General features: G+C 46.4%; 1 protein-coding gene across 1 annotated transcript; it reads right to left on the bottom strand.

Moving 5' to 3' along the window:
• Window positions 1–138: 138 nt before the first annotated feature.
• Window positions 139–23,270, bottom strand: LOC143289199 (zinc metalloproteinase nas-6-like). Its single transcript, XM_076598138.1, has 13 exons — window positions 23,174–23,270; window positions 20,412–20,469; window positions 19,175–19,259; window positions 17,837–17,931; window positions 15,862–15,982; window positions 13,895–13,964; window positions 13,046–13,249; window positions 9,652–9,799; window positions 7,855–7,941; window positions 6,363–6,503; window positions 5,460–5,624; window positions 1,245–1,395; window positions 139–792 (listed from the first exon to the last, which is right to left on the bottom strand). The coding sequence occupies exons 1-12, from the start codon at window positions 23,222–23,224 to the stop codon at window positions 1,283–1,285; spliced, it is 1,338 nt and encodes a 445-aa protein (XP_076454253.1). The 5' UTR covers window positions 23,225–23,270; the 3' UTR covers window positions 139–792; window positions 1,245–1,282.
• Window positions 23,271–24,392: the final 1,122 nt, after the last annotated feature.

Raw genomic sequence — 24,392 nt, forward strand, 5'->3', positions numbered from 1 at the left:
ACACACAACACATAGCTACCCATTCTTATCTCCACTGCAAATAGCAACACACACACACACACACACACACACACACAGAGTAACTCTCACACACACTTGCACATGTACATGCACACACATGGAAATGCACACACAATGAAGACTTCAAATGTTTATTGCTTTTGTCACCATTTGAGGTCTGCAAAATGGAATATTGCAATGGTTGAAGAAGAAACACTATCAATCTGAATTAGATGACAAAGCAAAAATGTATCTGTTTTGGTTTTTCATGTTTGTGAATTTGGAATAAAAATGTTTGGATAATTTGGTCCGCAAGTTTTGAGTGAAGCATTTTGTAAGCTAAACATTGTAAATAGAGAATACATGCTCCAGTAAATGTGAATGAATAAACTGAACATTTACAGAACTTTATTCTCCACATCATGAATGCTGTCCTGTATGTCAGAGTGGTCACTGAATAGTGCTTCCTGGCTTGAGGTGTGTAGTGTGGAATACTGCTTTCTGCCTTGAGGTGTGTAGTGTTGAATAGTGCTTCCTGGCTTGAGGTGTGTAGTGTGGAATAGTTCTTCCTGACTTGAGGTGTGTAGTGTGGAATAGTGCTTTCTGGCTTGAGGTGTGTAGTGTTGAATAGTTCTTCCTGGCTTGAGGTGTGTAGTGTGGAATAGTGCTTTCTGGCTTGAGTTATGTAGTATTGAATGGTGCTTCCTGTCTTTAGGTATGTAGTGCTTAATGCCAGTTGTTGAATGGAGCTTCCTGTTGGCTTGAAGTGTGTACAGCAGAGTGGCTGGTGATCTGAAACACACACACACACAATGTGAGGGCCTTGTTGAACAATGGTGTGGAACACACACTTTGGACTGCCTCATTCTACACAGTTCCACAAGCATTGTAAGATTGATGATGATATGAATTGTTTTCCAGTCATTCACTCAGCACATTTCTCTAATTCTGATTTTTACAGACAGTCCACACACCTCCACACACCTCTTGCAGTTCACTGTCATCAAACATACTCGCACACACACACATATGCACACATTCACCCACCCACCAATTCACCCCCTGCCCCCACAGACACTTCCCCCCACCCTACACACACACATCACCCCCCCCACATGCACACATTCACCCACCCACACACATGCCCACACTCACTCCCCCCTCCCCTCCCCCCCCCACACACACACACTGTACGCATGGTAACAACAGCAAAGAGAAGGCAGAGTGCAGTGTTGTACACCTACCTACCAGTGGTGGAGGGGGGCAGGACGTGGGGGCAGAGCTAGCAGAGACCGCAGGACTTTGGACACACCCGGTGCATGTGGCCGGGGTTGGTTTCGCAGTCCCCGTTCTGGGCCCACCTCACACAGCTCTTACTGGCGTCACCACACCGCTCTGACACACACACACGCACACAGAAGGTATATACATTTTTTTTTCTCTCTTTCATACTTTTTTTTTCTTATTTTATTATTTTTTTTTAACTTAATTTTATTTTAAATAAAAGAATCATGTCTGTAAATCCATGCACTGGTTTTCCTCCACTATCGGGTTTCTTGGTCTGATGTCAGTTTTTTGTTTTTGTTTTTTTTCGTCTGTAAATAACAACACGACAGGACAGGGAAACCAGTGCTAAGATACAACCATCATGGAACAACCGGTCTGGCATCAAAACATGACTTTACAAAGTATTTTTACAACATGACAGGGCAGGGAAACTGAGATACAACCATCATGGAACAACCGGTCTGGCATCACAACATGACTTTACAAAGTGTCTTTACAACATGACAGAGCAGGGAAACTGAGATACAACCATCATGGACCTACCAGTATGGCATTAGAAGACTTCATAAGTGTCTTCAAAAGGAAGCGTTGGAGAAAGGGGGAACTGGAGGAGATAAGACTATTTCAAAACATATGCATCTCTGCATGAAGAAATAAATAAAGCAATAAAGGAATAAATAAATAAATAATTAAATGAATAGATAATAAACATCCTCTACTTCTCTTCCTTTGTATAAACGAAACAGAGCACGACAAACACGTGGACGGACGCACATATATATATAAAAAATAGGGATTTTACATCAGTTGGACAAACAGTGTTACTATTCCCCGACCACACTTTCCAAGGGAAGCTATGCGGCTTGGGTATGGTAGGTTGCACCCCTTGGGGCGTCTGCTCTTGGTTTGAATGGATCCCTGGAGAGTTCCGCGGCCGTCTTGGATCTTGCGCATACGCATAGATCTAACTTTCATCCCCAATGCCGGCGAGCAAATATGCGCGACCCCGACACTTAGTCTCTTCAGCCCCCGCGTTTGTGGACCCCAGAGGCGTTGAAATCGTTCTTATACGTGAGGTAAAAGATAGTGGAGGGTTCATTTGACGACCTTGTCGACAGGCAAAATATTTATTGTGTGTTTCGTCACTGCAGTCATGAACGTGAACATTCTATGATCAGCCGAAGAGCTAGCAGACATGTTCTTGTAATCGCTCCGTCAAAGTAAAAAAAAAAAAAAAAAAAAATGAAGTTGATCAAATTGCAAGACATCTGATCTTCCAAAAATTGTTGAAAACAAAGTTGTGATAGCAGAAAGTGGTGCAAAAATATACTTGTGGAACAACGTATCATTTCAGAGAGATTTGTTCTGGAACAAACTTCTTGTCGCAGAATACTCATAGATTACTCACAGCCTTAAAATATAACACTTCAATCGATTTTCACTTCGTTTTGAGTTTGCACTTCCTAACTTCATAACAACTTGTGAAGGTAACAGTTTTCTGTGTTTTTAAAAATATATATTTATATCATTTCATAGTATCTTTTTGTTCAGAATTGTGAAACTGTGTTGTGATCATGAAACCACAGAGTCAGCGTGGCAGCAGAGGGGGCTTGTCAAGCACGAGTGGCTCAGGTACTAAAGGTAAAGAAAGAGCCAAAGCATCTCTCTCACAACTGACTCCATGGCAATGCTTGATTGGTGATGATCCATGCGAGGACGGCAACTCCATCTGTCGAGTATTATAATTGTAAACAGTGGGTCCATCAGACTTGCGCCAAAGTAAAATCTTCAAACAATTGACGGAGAATAAAAGCCTCCAATGGGTCTCTGGGCCATGTACAGTGACAAACCAGAGTAGAAACGAAAATAGATAGAATGATGACAATGTTTTCCCAAAGACTCGAAGCAATAGAGAAAGAAATTGTGAGGGAAAAGCAGGAGAAAAAAAAAGAAGAAATTGTGGATAGAAAACTGACAGAAACCCCCACAGAAATAGAATTGAAAAAGAGAAGAGAAGAGAAGAGAGAGAGAGAGAGAGAGAGAGAGAGAGAGAGAGAACAAAACCCCCCCAAAAATACCCCCAACAACAACAACAACAACAATTGTCAATCTGAAAGAAAGTGACAAGACAAGTGCAGAAGAAAGGAAAGAACATGACATGGATGAAATCATGAATATAATGGGAAAATGCCAAGTGACAGTGGGTAAAAGAGAACTGACAAACCCAGTTAGGTTGGGAAAACAAGGTGGGAACAGACCTAGAATGCTGAAAGTGACTGTGACCACAGAAAGTAGAAAAAGAGAAAATCATGAAAAAAGCAATAATGACAAACCAGGGAATCAGTGACCCTAAGAAGAGGGTGTACACTGACAACAACATGACACCAGTAGAAAGACAAAAATTCAAGGATCTATTGGTAGAAAAAAAGAAAAGAGGAAAGAATGGCCAAAAGGGAAAAGGATTTGATTACCAGAAACGGCCAAACAGTCAAAAAGACAAAAGTTGAGGACCAGACATTGTCCGACAAGGTGAAGGAAAAACAGACCAAGACAGATGACGAGTGGCTGCAACCTGACATTGTAAACCAGATCCAGACTGTAAATGATTTTAAAGACTTTGTTTTCCTGTGATTGTGTTTTCTTATAGTAATGTAGATAGCCTCTCCAATAAAATAGAGGAACTTAGGTAAGAGTGAGTGAAATAAAACCACATGTTATTGGTTTCATAGAAACAATTCCAGAAAACCAGAATAATAGATTCAATATTAAAGAGCACTGTAATATCCCAAATTATGATATATTTACTAATACCAGTGAAAAGATAGGTGTGGCCCTGTTTGTACACAAATCCTTAAAAGCCCAAGAATGTCCTACATTAACAAATTTTACTTTTGAAGAAAGTGTATGGTGCAAATTTAAAAGTGCGAATGATGAGTTTTAATCGGGTGTACATACATGATGAGTACGTCATAGTGACGAGAAGTGGTGCGAGTGACTACGTCATGGTGACGGGGAGTGGTGTGACTGGTACGTCATAGCGGAGATTTCTAATCTCCGGTCATAGTGACGGGAGTGGTGTGAGTGACTACGTCATGGAATGGACTGAGGGAGCTGTACCGCAGTATCAGTAGCTCAAGGAGGCGTCACTGCGTTCGGACAAATCCATATACGCTACACCACATCTGCCAAGCAGATGCATGACCCGCAGCGTAACCCAACGCGCTTTGTCAGGCCTTGAGAAAACAAAACAAAACAAAACAACCCCCCCCCCCCCAAAAAAACAAACAAACAAAAAACATAACAACAACAACAAAACAACAACAACAACCAAAATAAACATTTAAAAAATAAATAAATAAAGAGAGAGAGAGAGAGAGAGAGAGAGAGAGAGAGAGAGAGAGAGAGAGGAAACCCAAACAAAACAAATAAAATAAAATACAATAAAATAGATAAATAAAAAAGACATCAATGATGATAAATAAGCAAATAAATGTAAAACATGTAGACACACATTCACACAAACACACACATATGCATAACAGATATGCAACAAACATGCAGTTTCACAGATATGAAAGCACAATCAAATACACATGAACGTACAAAAGCCCCAACACACACACACACACACACACACACACACACACACACACACACACATTACCCTGCACCCCCCCTAACCCTCCTCCTCCACACACTCATTTCTAGGCTATGTATCGTCATGGTGACAGGGAGTGGTGTGAGTGAGTTCGTCATGGTGACAGGGAGTGGTGTGAGTAATTGCGTCATGGTGACAGGGAGTGGTGTGAGTGATTACGTCATGGTGACAGGGAGTGGTGTGAGTGGCTACGTCATAGTGACGGGAGTGGTGTGAGTGACTATGTCATGGTGACAGGGAGTGGCGTGAGTGATTACGTCATAGCGACAGGAGTGGTGTGAGTGCCTACGTCATGGTGACGGGAGTGGTGTGAGTGCCTACGTCACGGTGAAGGGAGTGGTGTGACTACGTCATGGTGACGGGAGTGGTGTGACTGACTACGTCATGGTGACGGGAGTGGTGTGAGTGACTACGTCATAGTGACAGGAGTGGTGTGAGTGCCTATGTCATGGTGGCAGGGAGTGGTGTGAGTGCCTACGTCATGGTGACGGAAGTTGTGTGAGTGCTTACGAACCGTGGTTGTGACTGGAGCGTTGTGACTCAGTGCAGAACCCACAGGCCTTGGCGCATTCCATCAGCATGGGTTCCGGGTTGGTGCGGCAGTCTCCCCGATCCACCAGACTCTGACAGTCAGACCGTTTGTCCTCACAGACCACGTCCACTATGGGCTTGGGGGGTCCTGGGGGGCAGCACACACACACACACACACACATGCACACACACACACACACACATCAAGCCTTTGATTAATGATGTCACCCCTTTTGGGACAGAAGTGGGCAAAATAATTTCATGCAGCATAGTATTCATTTATTCTGATGTTGACATTGTGAAAACGTTCAAACGGTTTAGTACCCGTTTATTATCCGATTATCGAATTTTGACGCAGTGAGAAAATTCATTTTTTGGAGCATCCATTGTTTGTCTGATTATCGAATGTTGACTAGTGACATCAACAGCGGTCCATTCAATTTTTCTTACATGTTCATTCTAGTTAATAATCCAGTATCCACTTAAAAATATTCATATGCAGTAAACACGTGGATGGTGTTGTAAGTGTCACTGTGTGTGCTTTATCCAGAATTTGCATTTCTTTTCTTTCAATTGCGAACAACACGAACGAGGACAGGCCGTCTTCAAACCAAAAAATAAATTGTGACTTTTTGGTTTCGGATCCCCAACGAAATAACCTGTTGGTGATTCGGAAATACAGCTTAATCCGTAAGACTTGCAACCTATTATTGGTATGGCTGTGAAGATCCCCCACCCCACCCCCCTCGCCCCCACATTATGTTTGATCCAATATTGGTATTGGTAGACAAAGTATTTCCAGAGAAAATGACATATTGAAGTTTCACACACACACACACACACACACACACACACACACACACACACACACACACACAAGACGCACTGTCCAGCGGAAGGCGGGATCCCTGTGTGGGACACATGCCGCAGGTCCTCCGACAGAAGAACTCCATGTTGGCCAGGTCCTGGCTGCACTGACCCTGCCTGGCCCGCTCTGTACAGTCCTTCAGGTGGTCCACACACGGCACTGCGTCACACACACACACACACACACACACACACACACACACACACACACACTCTAATATCAGTTCAAGTGGAAAGATGTTAAACTGAAGGCAACAACAACAACAACACACACACACACACACACACACACACACACACACACTCTCTCTCTCTCTCTCTTTCTCTCTCTCTAATATCAGTTCAAGTGGAAAGACGTTAAACTGAAGGCAGCAGCAACAACAACAACAACAACAACAACACACACACACACACACACACACACACACACACGCACATGGTCAAAGGCACTTTCTCTCTCTTCCTCCGAAACCCTCCCAATTTTCAATTGCTTCTGTATGAGGACGATGATACAAATATTCGAAGGTTGCTGTCGTCACCATGAGGACAAAGCCAATGACAATGGACATCACCATGACAGCAGGGACAGATGTGCTGTTTTCACCATGATGCAGTGATGTGCTGTTTTCACCATGGCTGCAGGGACATAACGTGATGTGCTGTTTTCACCATGATTGCAGGGACATAATGTGATGTGCTGTTTTCACCATGACTGCAGGGACATAACGTGATGTGCTGTTTTCACCATGACTGCAGGGACATAATGTGATGTGCTGTTTTCACCATGACTGCAGGGACATAATGTGAGCTGCTGTTTTCACCATGACTGCAGGGACATACTGTGATGTGCTGTTTTCACCATGACTGCAGGGACATAATGTGAGCTGCTGTTTTCACCATGACTGCAGAGACATAATGTGAGCTGCTGTTTTCACCATGACTGCAGGGACATAACGTGATGTGCTGTTTTCATGACGCTAGGCTGATGTCTGGGTTCACCCACCACAAGATGACTTTCTGTCTGTCTGTCTATCTGTCTGTCTTGTCTGTCTCACTCTCGGACTACCCATCCCAGCCTCTTTTTCTCCAGAGTGGACATCCAACGTCCATAATGTGCGCACATGTGACGCCACCTTAATCCACCGTACATGTGTGACATCACCCTGAACCACTGTACATATATGACGTCACCTTATTCCACTAGAAATGTGTGACGTTACCTTAATCCACTCTACATATGTGACATCACCTTAATCCACTGCATATGTGTGACGTTATCTTAATCCACCGTACATATGTGACATCACCCTGATCCACTGTACATATATGACGTCAGCTTAATCCGCTGTACATATATGACGTCACCTTAATCCACTGTACATAATGTGACATCACCCTGATCCACTGAACACATGTGACGTCAGCCAAATCCAGTGTACGTGTGACGTCAGCCTAGTGCAGTGTACACGTGACGTCAGCCTAATCCGTTGTGGAAGGCGGACAGTCCTTACCATTGGGAAGGTCGTCTTGACACACACACTGGCAGTGTTTGTCCACAAAGCATTCCTCCGCACAGGTCGGCATGGGATCACAGGAAGCTGCAGGGAAAGAGAAAGGCGTTCACACTGTGAAGGGAAAGAGATTCACTCTATGCGTGGAAAGAGAAAGACATTCACACTGTGCAGGGAAAGAGATTGACTATGCAGGGAAAGAGACAGACATTTACAATGCGCAGGGAAGAAAAAGAGATTCACTCTATGCAGGGAAAGAGAAAGACATTCACACTGTGCAGGGAAAGAGAAAGAGATTCTCTCTATACAAGGAAAGAGAAAGACATTCACACTGTGCAGGGAAATAGAAAGACGTCAACACTGTGCAAAGAGATTCACATTGTGCAGGGAAAGAGAAAGACGTTCACACTGCGAGGGAAAGAGAAAGAAAACAACATTCATACTGTGTAGGGAAATAGAACGATGTTAACACAGTGCAGGGAAAGAGAAAGATGTTAATAATGTGCAAAGAGATTCACACTGTGCAGGGAAAGAGAAAGATGTTAACACTGCGCAGGGATAGAGAAAGACGTTCACCATGTGCAGGGAAAGAGAAAGACGTTCACACTGTGCAAAGACATTCACACTGAGCAGGGACAGAGAAAGACATTCACACTGCGCAGGGAAAGAGAAAGACATTCACACTGCTTAGGGAAAGAGAAAGACGTTCACACTGTGCAAAGACATTCACACTGCGCAGGGACAGAGAAAGACATTCACACTGCGCAGGGACAGAGAAAGACATTCACACTGCGCAGGGAAAGAGAAAGACATTCACACTGCCCAGGGAAAGAGAAAGATGTTCACACCGTGCAGGGACAGAAAGACGTTCACACTGTGCAGGGAAAGAGAAAGAAAAAAACATTCACACTGTGCAGGGAAAGAGAAAGAAAAAAACATTCACACTGTGCAGGGAAAGAGAAAGCCATTAATAATAACATAAAGTCCACGTCGCATTGACACAACCACTAAGAATGATTTTTCTGTATCTGCACATTTGCAAGCAAAAAGCTCGAAGAGCCACTGAAAGTAACTTCAAATCTTTCTTCGTAGTAAAACTTTGAAAAAGTCATCGATAGTAATTCCAAGTGTGGAAACATTTCCAACCAGAAAGTACTTTAGCGCTGTACCTAATTTGTTTTTTTTAAATAGTAAAGCTTACTTGTGGTGGGCGTTTGAAAAATTGGGAAAGAGGCCGGGGATTTTGTTATAAAACAAACCCACAATACAACCAAAACAATGTTCTTGTTACACACACACACACACACACACACACACACACACACACTCACACACACACAGTGCACGGGCGTACACGCATGTGCGCATACACATTGACACACAGCTGGTAGGCGTGACCTTTCTCTCTATTTCTCCATGTTTGTTAGTGTGTGTGTGTCAGTGTGTTAGTGTGTTAGTGTGTGTGTGTGTGTGTGTGTGTGTGTGTGTGTGTGTGTGTGTGTGTGTGTGTGTGTGTGTGTGTGTGTGTGTGTTTTACTGATAATATGTGTGGTTTAATTTTTCCTGGACGTGTCTATTTGTACATGTCGATGTGCAACAATTCGTTGTCTCTATGCGTTAGTGTGTGTGTGTCAGCGTGTTAGTGTGTATGTGTGTGTGTGTGTGCGTGCGTGCGTGCGCGCGCGCGCGCGCGCGTGTGTGTGTGTGAGCATGCACGCGTGAGTGTATGTATTTGTGTGTGAAGATGAAGAAGAAAGGACAGACAGACAGAAAGACAGGCAGAGGGGTTGGTGGTACCGTTGCAGTTGTACATCCAGTTGACCAGTTTGACGTCAGTGAAGGACGGCCCCAGCACTCGGCCCAGGTACTTGGTGATGTCCGGCCTCCTCTGGTTCAGTTGTCGGTCCACCGCGAACAGCGTCTGCTGCTGATTGGCCGAGAACGCCTGTCACGTGACACCACTCGTCGTTATCAACCTTCTCAACCACATCTGGATGTTCATGACAAGTGGTGACTGCTGGACCTTGTGCCACCCCCCCCCCTCCCCCCTCACCCAACCCAACCCCCCTTTTCCTGCACCCCACCCACATACCCCCTCTCCTCAATATCCAATCACTGAATTGAATTCACTTCCAAATAGACAACTGTGGCCTGCCAACACACCTGTACACTCGAGAAAGAGTCCAAGACTGGAAACGTTGCTTCATCTTCATCCTAAGGTGCCTTTGATTCTACACCACTCTGACAGGTACACAAATATATAAGCATGCACTCAAGGCCTGACGAGCGCGTTGGGTTATACTGTTGCGAGGCATTTGCCTAGCAGATGTGGTGTAGCGTATATGGATTTATCCGAACGCAGTGACACCTCCTTGAGAAACTGGAATTGAAAAAGCTGAAACTGATTCTACACCACCTATTGTTATTCTCAACATCTGGATGCAGTTAAGAAAAGCCGGATGAAGACACCTCATTACCCGAACTTCCCCAACACGCCGACGGCCAGGACACAGCGAGGACCTCCTCCCTCCCCCCCTCAGACCGCCATCCAGGACTACACCCCCCACAGGACAACAGGACCAACGCCTCGACCACACCACCCTTCACGGAAAACACCACAGCCACGAACAACTTGACCTTAAGGGCAGATTGCCAACAGTTCGTTAAACTCATCACAACAAGACACATCACTCAAAGGAGCTGTCACTGACACCATAAACTCTGTCTCCCTCACCCTAAGGAGCTGTCACTGACATCATAAATGCTGTCTCCCTCACCCAAAGGAGCTGTCACTGGCACCATAAACTCTGTCTCCCTCACCCTAAGGAGCTGTCACTGGCATCATAAACTCTGTCTCCCTCACCCTAAGGAGCTTTTTTTTTTTTTTTTTTTTTTTTTTTTTTTTTCGTGTTTTCCCGGACTTTCTTGGGTCGACCACCGTTTTATTTTGTACATAAATTTAATATGACAATTCAGAATAGATGGAAAAAAAATATACATAAAAAGATTTTTTTTAAATCTGAATACAGTCAACATTAACAATAACAGATGGAAGTCATAACCAAGACCAATACCCAGCATTCCATAACTATATCATTGTAATCAATAGCAATTATGGAATGAATTACCCATACAAGAAAAAGCATACAACTTTTCATTTACTGAATCAAGGCATGTGGAAAAAATAAGTCAACATCATTTTATCATTTGTTATTGAGTTTCATTGTTGGAGACTGATGTAGGAAAAACTGACAGCCGCATCCAAATTTTGCACTTACTTAACTGATGTTGAGTCACGTTACTGGAAAAAAAATAATATGGACGTTAAAATTGTCATTCATCTCTCTTAAAAAAAAGAAAAAAAGAAAAAAAAAAGGAAACTATCTCTCTCTCTCTCTCCCTCCCCCCTCCCTCTCTCCACCCTAAGGAGCTGTCACTGAGACCATAACACTGTCTCCTTCACTCAAAGGAGCTGTCACTGACACTATAAATGCTGTCTCCCTCACCCTAAGGAGCTGTCACTGGCATCATAAACTCTGTCTCCCTCACCCTAAGGAGCTGTCACTGGCATCATAAACTCTGTCTCCCTCACCCTAAGGAGCTGTCACTGGCATCATAAACTCTGTCTCCCTCACCCTAAGGAGCTGTCACTGGCATCATAAACTCTGTCTCCATCACCCTAAGGAGCTGTGACTGACGCCATAAACCTCAGTTGTTGAACAGCACACAACAGAATGCCAAATGAAGTGGCCAAACACAATATTCATTAGTTGAACAGAACGTGTACCTTCCACCCAAGCTGTTTGAAAGGGTGTCATTGCATGGTCGGTACTCACGTACTGTCCATAGCGCATGACGGAGTAAGGGTACTCACGCACTGTCCGTAGTGCATGACTCACATACTGTCCGTAGTGCACGACGGAGTAATGGTACTCACGTACTGCCCGTAGTGCATGACGGAGTAAGGGGACTCACATACTGTCTGTAGTGCATGATGGAGTTAGGGGACTCACATACTGCCTCTAGTGCATGACGGAGTAAGGGTACTCACATACTGTCCATAGAACACTTCGGAGTAAGGGTACTCACGTGCTGTCCGCAGTGCATGACGGAGTAAGGGTACTCACGCACTGTCCGTAGTGCATGACGGAGTAAGGGTACTCACATACTGTCCGTAGTGCATGACGGAGTAAGGGTACTCACATACTGTCCGTAGTGCATGACGGAGTAAGGGTACTCACATACTGTCCTTAGTGCATGACGGAGTAAGGGTACTCACGTACTGTCCATAGTGCATGACGGAGTAAGGGTACTCACGTACTGTCCGTAGTGCATGACGGAGTAAGGGTACTCACATACTGTCCGTAGTGCATGACGGAGTAAGGGTACTCACGTACTGTCCATAGTGCATGAAGGAGTAAGGGTACTCACATACTGTCCATCCTGCATGACGGAATAATGGTACTCACGTACTGTCCGTAGTGCATGACGGAGTAAGGGTACTCACATACTGTCCATAGTGCATGACGGAGTAAGGGTACTCACATACTGTCCGCAGTGCATGACGGAGTTAGGGGATTCACATACTGTCCGTAGTGCATGATGGAGTAAGGGTACTCACGTACTGTCCGTAGTGCATGATGGAGTAAGGGTACTCACATACTGTCCATCCTGCATGACGGAATAATGGTACTCACGTACTGTCCGTAGTGCATGACGGAGTAAGGGTACTCACATACTGTCCATAGTGCATGCTGGAGTAAGGGGACTCACATACTGTCCGTAGTGCATGACGGAGTAAGGGTACTCACATACTGTCCGTAGTGCATGACGGAGTAAGGGTACTCACATACTGTCCATAGTGCATGCTGGAGTAAGGGGACTCACATACTGTCCGTAGTGCATGACGGAATAAGGGTACTCACATACTGTCCGTAGAGCATGACGGAGTAAGGATACTCACATACTGTACGTAGTGCATGACGGAGTGAAGGTACTCACATACTGTCCGTAGTGCATGACGGAGTAAGGGTACTCACATACTGTCCGTAGTGCATGACGGAGTAAGGGTACTCACGTACTGTCCGGAGTGCATGATGGAGTAAGGGTACTCACATACTGTCCTTAGTGCATGACGGAGTAAGGGTACTCACGTACTGTACGTAGTGCATGACGGAGTGAAGGTACTCACGTACTGTCCGTAGTGCATGACGGAGTAGTAGTCATAGGCCAGCCCCAGCTTGTTGCCCATCACATTGTCGTAGACGTTGAGCTGGCTCCTGAAGGCGGGCAACACGTTGTACTCATTGACGGCGATGTAGTAGTCTCTCTCTGGGCGTTGGTGCTCATGCACCAGGCCGATGGCGTGACCAAGCTCGTGCTCCACTGTGCCCCTCTGCCAGAGAGAGAGACAGTCAGTCAGCCACACAGATAGACAAATAGTTAGATAGATAGATAGATAGATAGATAGATAGATAGATAGATAGATAGATAAACTGCAGCCAGTGACACACCCAGATATTTCACTCAAACAATGATGACTTACCCAAAGGATCCCTAAAACAACAATGCCCGCAGTCAATGACTTACCTAGAAGTATCACTCAAACTGCAGTCAATTACTTTCTCCAGACCATACCTCAAACAACAATGACTTACCCTAAAGCATTCCTCACACTGCAGTCAGTGAATTAACCTTCATCATCCCTCAAACTGCAGTCAATGACTTCCCTAATGCATCCCTCAAACTGCAGTACGTGACGTACTCAGATGCATCCCTCAAACTGCAATCAATAACATACTCCAGAACATCCCTCAAACAACATTGACTTACCCTACAACATCCCTGCAGTCAGTGACTTACTCTACAGCATCCGTCAAACTGCAGTCAGTGATTTACCCTAAAGCATCCGTCAAACTGCAGTCAGTGATTTACCCTAAAGCATCCCTCAAACTGAGGGTAGTGACTTACCATAAAGTATCCCTCAAACTGCAGTCATTGACTTACCAAAGCATCCCTCAAACTGCAGTCACTGACTTACCCAGAAGCATCCCATGAACTGCAGGCTGAGGAGTTGTGGTTGAGGAGACATCCCCAGTTGTGACCAGCATCTGCAGCAGAAAAAGCCACACACCTCATGACGTGTCCAGCAGACAAAGCCACACACCTCATGACGTGTCCAGCAGACAAAGCTAAAGCCACACACATGACGACGTGTCCAGCAGACAAAGCCACACACATGATGACGTGTTCAGCAGACAAAGCCGCGCACCTCATGACGTGTCCAGCAAACAAAGCCACACACATGATGACGTGTCCAGCAGACAAAGCCACACCTCATGACGTGTCCAGCAGACAAAGCCACACACATGATGACGTGTTCAGCAGACAAAGCCACACATGATGACGTGTCCAGCAGACAAAGCCACGCACATGATGACGTGTCCAGCAGACAAAGCCGCGCACCTCATGACGTGTCCAGCAAACAAAGCCACACACATGATGACGTGTCCAGCAGACAAAGCCACACACCTCATGACGTGTCCAGCAGACAAAGCCACACACATGATGACGTGTCCAGCAGACAAAGCCACACACATGATGACGTGTCCAGCAGACAAAGCCACACACCTCATGACGTGTCCAGCAGACAAAGCCACACACATGATGACGTGTCCAGCAAACAAAGCCACACACATGATGACGTGTCCAGCAGACAAAGCCACACACCTCATGACGTGTCCAGCAGACAAAGCCACATATGATGACGTGTCCAGCAGACAAAGCCACACACCTCATGACGTGTCCAGCAGACAAAGCCACACACCTCATGACGTGTCCAGCAGACAAAGCCACACACCTCATGACGTGTCCAGCAAAGCTACACATGATGACGTGTCCAGCAAACAAAGCCACACACATGATGACGTGTCCAGCAGACAAAGCCACACACCTCGTGACGTGTCCAGCAGACAAAGCCACACACCTTGTGACGTGTCCAGCAGGAATCGCAGTCAAGTTTCATCAACGTCCTTGCAGTTCTAACTGTAAGGTGATTCCCATTTTCCGGGGCACTGACGCCCGGGCACATGACACAATCAATGACACTACATAGACAACAACACCAACACGTGCATTTTGGTTAAACGTGGGTTTTGGTTAGACAACAACACCAACACATGGTTTATCGGTTAGACAACACCACCAACACGTGGTTTATTGGTGAGACACCAACACCAACACGTGCGTTTTGGTTAGACAACAACCCCAACACGTAGTTTATTGGTTAGACAACAACACCAACACGTGCGTTTTGATTAGACAACAACAACACGTGGGTTTTTGGTGAGACAACAACACCAACATATGGGTTATTGGTGAGACACCAACACCAGCACGTGGTTAATAAGTTAGACAGCGACACCAACACGTGGTTTATTGGTGAGACAACAAGAACAACACGTAGTTTATTGGTTAGACAACAACACGTGGTTCACTGGTTAGACAACAACACCAACACATAGTTTATTGGTTAGACAATAACACGAACACGTGTGTTTGGTTGGACACCAACACCAACACATGGTTCATAGGTTAGACACCACCACCAACACATGGTTTACTGGTGAGACAACACCACCATCACATGATTTATTGGTTAGACAACAACACGTGGGTCATTGGTGAGACAACAACACGAACACGTGGGTTATTGGTGAGACAGCATCAACACGTGGTTTATTGGTGAGACAACAACACCAACACGTAGTTTATTAGTTCGACAGCAACACCAACATATGGTTTATTGGTGAGACAACAACACCAACGTGTGGTTTATTGGTTAGACAACAACACGTGGATTATTGGTTAGACAACAACACGTGGTTTATTGGTGAGACACCACCACCAACACATGGCTTATTGGTTAGAAAACAACACAAACACGTGGTTTATTGGTTAGACAACAACACCAACACGTGGTTTATTGGTTACACAACCCCCACTGACCCCTGTCCACTGAACAGCGTGATCTTGTGCTGGTCTCCCGGGGTGGCGGGTCTGAACCGGACACAGGTCAGGTTTTGCCACGTGTCCATGGCCTCCTGGATCTTGCTGGCGCGTTCATCGTCTGTGGCAACACACACACACACACACACACACACACACACACACACATACACTCAGTTCGTCTGGCGTCACTGGCGTCATGTGGCAACACAGCAGAGATTACGTCTGACGTCACTGACGTCACGTGGCAAAACGCACAGTACATCTGGTGTCACTGACGTCATGTGGCAACACACACACAGTGTGTCTGACGTCACTGACGTCATGTGGCAACACACACACACACACACACACACACACACACACACACACACAGTGCGTCTAACGTCACTGACATCATGTGACAACACACAGAGTACATCTGGTGTCACTGACATTGCCATCACGTCGATGATGATGATGATGATGATGATGTGTGTGTGTACTGCGTGTGTATGTACACCACCAATGGAAATTCGCCAACTGAAATCTGTCAACTGAAATCGAACCCACCAATTCATCACTGAATTAACCAATCAGTCCATCAAACCACTAGTTAAAGCGCACCACATTGAAACCACACTCAAACCACCAATCAACCCACCGATCTAATTATCAGTGAAGAATCCACTGAAGTAACCCAACCAACCAACCAACCAACCAATCAACCAGCCAAGCAGTCCGTCAGTCCATCAGTCCAGCAGTCCGTCAGTCCATCCAGCAGTCCAGCAGTCCGTCAGTCCATCCAGCAGTCCGTCAGTCCATCCATCAGTCCAGCAGTCCGTCAGTCCATCCAGCAGTCCGTCAGTCCATCCAGCAGTCCATCAGTTCAGGAGTCCGTCAGTCCAGGAGTCCATCAGTCCAGGAGTCCGTCAATCCATCAATCAGTCCGTCAGTCCATCCATCAGTCCAGCAGTCCGTCAGTACAGGAGTCCATCAGTCTGTCAGTCCATCAGTCAGCGCATCCATCAGTCCGGCAGTCCGTCAGTCCATCCATCAGTCTGTCAGTCCATCAATCAGTCCATCAGTCTGTCAGTCCATCAGTCAGCCCATCCATCAGTCCAGCAGTCCGTCAGTCCATCCATCAGTCTGTCAGTCCATCAATCAGTCCATCAGTCTGTCAGTCCATCAGTCAGCCCATCCATCAGTCCAGCAGTCCGTCAGTCCATCCATCAGTCTGTCAGTCCATCAATCAGTCCATCAGTCTGTCAGTCCATCAGTCAGCGCATCCATCAGTCCATCAGTCCGTCAGTCCATCCACCAGTCTGTCAGTCCATCAGTCAGCCCATCCATCAGTCCATCAGTCCGTCAGTCCATCCATCAGTCTGTCAGTCCATCAGTCAGCCCATCCATCAGTCCGTCAGTCCATCCAGCAGTCCATCAGTTCAGGAGTCCGTCAGTTCAGGAGTCCGTCAGTCCAGGAGTCCATCAGTCCAGGAGTCCGTCAGTCCATCCATCAGTCTGTCAGTCCATCAGTCCAGGAGTCCGTCAGTACAGGGGTCCGTCAGTCCAGGAGTCCGTCAATCCATCAATCAGTCCGTCAGTCCATCCATCAGTCCAGCAGTCCGTCAGTACAGGAGTCCGTCAGTCTGTCAGTCCATCAGTCAGCGCATCCATCAGTCCATCAGTCCATCCACCAGTCTGTCAGTCCATCAGTCAGCCCATCCATCAGTCCAGTAGTCCGTCAGTCCATCCATCAGTCTGTCAGTCCATCAATCAGTCCATCAGTCTGTCAGTCCATCAGTCAGCCCATCCATCAGTCCAGCAGTCCGTCAGTCCATCCATCAGTCCGTCAGTCCATCCACCAGTCTGTCAGTCCATCAGTCAGCCCATCCATCAGTCCATCAGTCCGTCAGTCCATCCATCAGTCTGTCAGTCCATCAGTCAGCCCATCCATCAGTCCATCAGTCCGTCAGTCCAGCAGCAGAGTGCTCACTGAAGTGACCGTAGGCCAGCTCAAACGGAATGATGCCATCTGTCCACGTGTTGATCAGAGTCGCACTGGCGTTGTACGCCTTGCCATGTTTTCCTCTGAAACACAATCCCTACACATCAACTGCTGCCCTGGGTGTTAGTCTTTAGATTTAAATAATTAGCCAAGGTCCCGCATGCAGCAAGCATTAGGTGGACACAAAATAACAATAACAATGATAGTAATAACAATGATACTACTACTTCTACTACTACTGCTGCTACTACTACTAATGATAATAATAATAACAACAACAGCAACAATCACCATCATCATTAGCTTGCAGACACTGGTTCCCACACGGTCTGACTACTAAATATAATGAGCAAAACACACAGTGCGTATTACTGCGGACCTGTTTTTGTAACTACTTCTACAGGCATGCTATGTACATTTATATGTACACTTCCGCACCGTGGAAAAGTCTTTAGAGTGATTGGCGTTATGGTGACCAGACTAAAAGCATGACCAGTTCTGAGGGCATCCATCACGGTCACAGTTCTGAGGGCATTCATCACGGTCACGACAGACCGTCCACCATGGGAAGTGCAGCCGTCAAGCACAGTGAATATCAACTCTGGCGGATGTCAACCAAGTGCACCCAGCAACACATTCCCCAAACAAGCAGTGTGTTCATAGCTAAAAGCGCGCGCGCGCGCGCGCGCACACACACACACACACACACACACACTCGGAGACTCACACACAAAACCACTCACTCGGTCACGCGCTCACACACAAACGAGGGGGTGCTTTAATGGTTGCCTTTAGAGGTGTGACCTTACTTCTAGCAGCAGTTGTTGTACAGTTACCCTACTTGTACAGTTGCTGTTGTTGTACAGTGACCTCAGTTGTACAGTTGCTGTTGTTCAGTGACCTTACTTGTACAGCAGTTGGTATCGGTCAGAGTGACCTTGGCCTTCCTTGTACCGCAGTTGGTGTTGCTCGGTGACCTTACTTGTACGGTTGGTGTTGATCAGAGTGACCATGACTTTACTTGTACAGCAGTTGGTGTTGTTTAGTGACCTTGACCTTACTTAACAGCAGTTGGTGTTGTTCAGAGTGACTTTGATCTTACTTGTACATGTTGGTGTTGGTCAGAGTGACCTTAACCTTACGTGTACAGCAGTTAGTGTTGTTCAGAGGACCTTGACCTTACTTAACAGCAGTTAGTGTTGTTCAGAGTATGTTGGTGTTGGTCAGAGTGACCTTGACTTGACTTTACAGCAGTAGGTGTTGTTCAGAGTGACTTGACCTTACATGTACCGCAGTTGGTGTTGTTCAGAGTGACCTTGACCTTACTTGTACAGCAGTTGGTATTGTTCCTTGGTCAGCACCATGTCAATCCCATCAATCACCTTGTCACTCCCCAGTCTGCTCTGTATTGCTGAAACAATGACCCACAAATCTGCTTTGTATTGCTGAAACAATGACCCACCAGTCTGCTCTGTATTGGTGAAACAATGACTCACCAATCTGCTTTGTATTGCTGAAACAATGACTCACCAATCTGCTTTGTATTGCTGAAACAATGACTCACCAATCTGCTTTGTTTTGCTGAAACAATGACCCAACAGTCTGCTCTGTGTTGGTGAAACAATGACCCAACAGTCTGCTCTGTATTGCTGAAACAATGACCCAACAGTCTGCTCTATATTGCTGAAACAATGACCCACCAGTCTGCTCTGTATCGCTGAAACAATGATTCACCAGTCTGCTCTGTATTGCTGAAACAATGACTCACCAGTCTGCTCTGTATCGCTGAAACAATGACCCAACAGTCTGCTCTGTATTGCTGAAACAATGACTCACCAGTCTGCTCCGTATTGCTGAAACAATAACCCACCAATCTGCTTTGTATTGCTGAAAGAGTGACCTTACATTTTGCTTTGTGCAGTTAACAGTGGTCAGTAAGTGTGTACATCTGATCACTTTTCTTTTGGAACGTTAGCTTTCTTCTTGACCAGACTCTGAACACACACATATTACATAGTTTTCCGTCAAGTATTATTTTCAGAGATACAAGCAACATTTAAGTGGAACAAATGCTTTGCATTCTGATTAACGACTGGTCCTTTCACTCTACTTGTGGACGCTAGCTGACCGGCTACATAACCGCAGTGGCTGATAGCTGACAACCTGTTGATGAAGAGAGGAGATGGCTGACAGCCTGTTGATGAAGAGAGGAGATGGCTGACAACCTGTTGATGAAGAGAGATGATGGCTGACAGCCTGTTGATGAAGAGAGATGATGGCTGACAAACTGTTGATGAAGTGAAAAGTTGGCTGACGACCCGTTCAAGAAGAAAAAAATGATGATGTTAAAGACAACATCCAGTCACACAAGTACACACACTGTTCCTGTGAATGGCTGACATCACACGTAAAAAAAAACAACCGGTTTGTCCACACACACGCACGCATACACACACACACACACACACACACACACGCACACACACACACACACACACACTCACATACACACCACACACACACACACACACACAACGCTGTAAAGCAGAAAAAGGAGACTCACATGCTGTGTTGACTTTCATGAAAACCTCGTCCAGTGTTTGTGGTTCACCATGTGTCCCCTGCAACACACCGAGTGTCCGAGTAACTGTGCTACACATAGAAACACCTTCATCACGCCGTGTGTCTGAGTAGTAGTGAAACACATAGAAACACCTTCAACACGCCGTGTGTCTGAGTAACTCTGTTCTACACATAGAAACACCTGCAACACACCGAGTGTCTGAGTAACTCTGTGCTACACATAGAAACATCTTCAACACGCTGTGTGTCTGAGTAATGGTGCAACACATAGAAACATCTTCAACACGCCGTGTGTCTGAGCAATGTTGCTACACATAGAAACACCTTCAACACGCCGTGTGTCTGAGTAACTGTGCTACACATAGAAACACCAACACAACGTGTGTCTGAGTAACTGTGCTACACATAGAAACACCTTCAACACGCCGTGTGTCTGAGTAACTCTGTTCTACACATAGAAACACCTGCAACACACCGAGTGTCTGAGTAACTCTGTTCTACACATAGAAACACCTGCAACACACCGAGTGTCTGAGTAACTCTGTTCTACACATAGAAACATCTTCAACACGCTGTGTGTCTGAGTAATGGTGCAACACATAGAAACATCTTCAACACGCCGTGTGTCTGAGTAACTGTGCTACACATAGAAACATCTCCAACACGCTGTGTGTCTGAGTAACTCTGTGCTACACATAGAAACATCTTCAACACGCTGTGTGTCTGAGTAATGGTGCAACACATAGAAACATCTTCAACACGCCGTGTGTCTGAGTAATGTTGCTACACATAGAAACATCTTCAACACGCCGTGTGTCTGAGTAATGTTGCTACACATAGAAACACCTTGAACACGCCGTGTGTCTGAGTAATGGTGCTACACATAGAAACACCTGTGTGTCTGAGTAACTGTGCTACACATGAACTACCCCCCCCCCCACCCGCTCAAACCAAAAACAAAACATGTACATAAGCACACACACTCACACACAGACACAGACACACCCACACCCACCCACCAACACCCACACACACGTAACTGACGGACGGACGGATTGAGTAATATGGACAAAAGTGAGCAACAGCCCGAGACACATACAATCCACAGGACAGACCAGCAACGACGAGTGTTTTCTCACAACCACCCCCCCCCCCCCCACAACAGACAGACCAACACAGAGGAGTGTTTCTCACCACCACCACAACAGACAGACCAACACAAAGGAGTGTTTCTCACCACCACCCCCACAACAGACAGACCAACACAGAGGAGTGTTTCTCACCACCACAACAGACAGACCAACACAGAGGAGTCTTTCTCACCACCACAACAGACAGACCAACACAGAGGAGTGTTTCTCACCCCAACAACAGACAGACCATTACAGAGGAGTGTTTCTCACCACCAACACAACAGACATACCAACACAGAGGAGTGTTTCTCACCACCCCCACAACAGACAGACCAACACAGAGGAGTGTTTCTCACCACCACCACAACAGACAGACCAACACAGAGAAGTGTTTCTCACCACCCCCACAACAGACAGACCAACACAGAGGAGTGTTTCTCACCACCACCACAACAGACAGACCAACACAGAGGAGTGTTTCTCACCACCACCACAACAGACAGACCAACACAGAGGAGTGTTTCTCACCCCCCAACAGACAGACCAACACAGAGGAGTGTTTCTCACCCCCCAACAGACAGACCAACACAGAGGAGTGTTTCTCACCACCACCACAACAGACAGACCAACACAGAGGAGTGTTTCTCACCACCCCCACAACAGACAGACCAACACAGAGGAGTGTTTCTCACCACCCCCACAACAGACAGACCAACACAGAAGAGTCTTTCTCATCACCCCCACAACAGACAGACCAACACAGAGGAGTGTTTCTCACCACCAACACAACAGACAGACCAACACAGAGGAGTGTTTCTCACCACCCCCACAACAGACAGACCAACACAGAGGAGTGTTTCTCACCACCCTACAACAGACAGACCAACACAGAGGAGTATTTCACCCCCACGACAGACAGACCAACACAGAGGAGTGTTTCTCACCACCACCACAACAGACAGACCAACACAGAGGAGTGTTTCTCACCCCCACAACAGACAGACCAACACAGAGGAGTGTTTCTCACCCCAACAACAGACAGACCAACACAGAGGAGTGTTTCTCACCACCCCCACAACAGACAGACCAACACAGAGGAGTGTTTCTCACCCCAACAACAGACAGACCAACACAGAGGAGCGTTTCTCACCCAAACAACAGACAGACCATTACAGAGGAGTGTTTCTCACCACCAACACAACAGACAGACCAACACAGAGGAGTGTTTCTCACCACCAACACAACAGACAGACTAACATAGAGGAGTGTTTCTCACCACCCCCACAACAGACCAACACAGAGGAGTGTTTCTCACCACCCCCACAACAGACAGACCAACACAGAGGAGTCTTTCTCACCACCACAACAGACAGACTAACATAGAAGAGTGTTTCTCACCACCCCCACAACAGACAGACCAACACAGAGGAGTGTTTCTCACCACCCCCACAACAGATAGACTAACATAGAAGAGTGTTTCTCACCCCCCCCACAACAGACCAACACAGAGGAGTGTTTCTCACCACCCCCACAACAGACAGACCAACACAGAGGAGTGTTTCTCACCACCCCCACAACAGACAGACCAACACAGAGGAGTGTTTCTCACCACCAGCCCCAGGCAAACCACCAGGGCCCCTACAGCAGTCAAGGCGGACATTGTGGAGACGTTTCTGTTTCCAAGATGCGAACCGTCTGACCCGAGATGAGAGAAATGCTGCCACGCGCAGGGAAGCCGCTCCCTATATATACAGCGCGTGCACACAGCACGCGCACGCATCTTCCCACACGCTACTGGCGCTCTGCCTGCACCTGTGTGGATCGTCCACGTGGCATCACCACGTGGCCTGCCACGCCTCCACAAACATGTGCTCTCTTTCCCACTGAGGGGACCGGGAAGACCAGGCAAGGTCGAAAGAAGGCAAGACAAGACAAGGCAAAGCAAGACAGAACAAGGCAAAACAAGGCAAAGCAAGACAGAACAAGGCAAAACAAAGCACAGCAAGACAGAACAAGGCAAAGCAAGACAAGGCAAGGCAAGGCAAAGAAGGCAAAACAAAGCAAGACGAACTAAAACAATACAAATAAGGCAACAAAAGACAAGAATACACAAAACATGACAAACAAAATAAAAGGAAACAGGTAATAAAACACCAAGACAACTCAAGACAAGAAAAAACAAGGCAGGTCAAGACAAGTCAAATAAAAACAACGAGACAAAACAAGGGAAGACAAGACAAGACAAGATATGTGTCACGTTCTATAAGGGAACGGAGCAGTAACCCTACCCAACCCAGCACTAAGAACGGACTCTACCCATCCCAGCACTAAGAACAGACCAGTAACCCAACCCAGCACTAAGAACAGACCCTACCCAACCCAGCACTAAGAACAGACCCTACCCAACCCAGCACTAAGAACAGACCAGTAGCCCCTACCCAACCCAGCACTAAGAACAGACGGGTAACCCCTACCCAACCCAGCACTAACAACAAACCAGTAACCCTACCCAACCCAGCACTAAGAACAGACCAGTAGCCCCTACCCAACCCAGCACTAAGAACAGACGGGTAACCCCTACCCAACCCAGCACTAAGAACAGACCAGTAACCCAACCCAGCACTAAGAACAGACCCTACCCAACCCAGCACTAAGAACAGACCAGTAACCCCTACCCAACCCAGCACTAACAACAAACCAGTAACCCCTACCCAACCCAGCACTAAGAACGGACCAGTAACCCCTACCCAACCCAGCACTAAGAACGGACCAGTAACCCCTACCCAACCCAGCACTAAGAACGGACCAGTAACCCTACCCAACCCAGC

The sequence above is a fragment of the Babylonia areolata genome, chromosome 13, assembly GCF_041734735.1.
Source record: "Babylonia areolata isolate BAREFJ2019XMU chromosome 13, ASM4173473v1, whole genome shotgun sequence".
Classification (NCBI taxonomy): domain Eukaryota; kingdom Metazoa; phylum Mollusca; class Gastropoda; order Neogastropoda; family Buccinidae; genus Babylonia; species Babylonia areolata.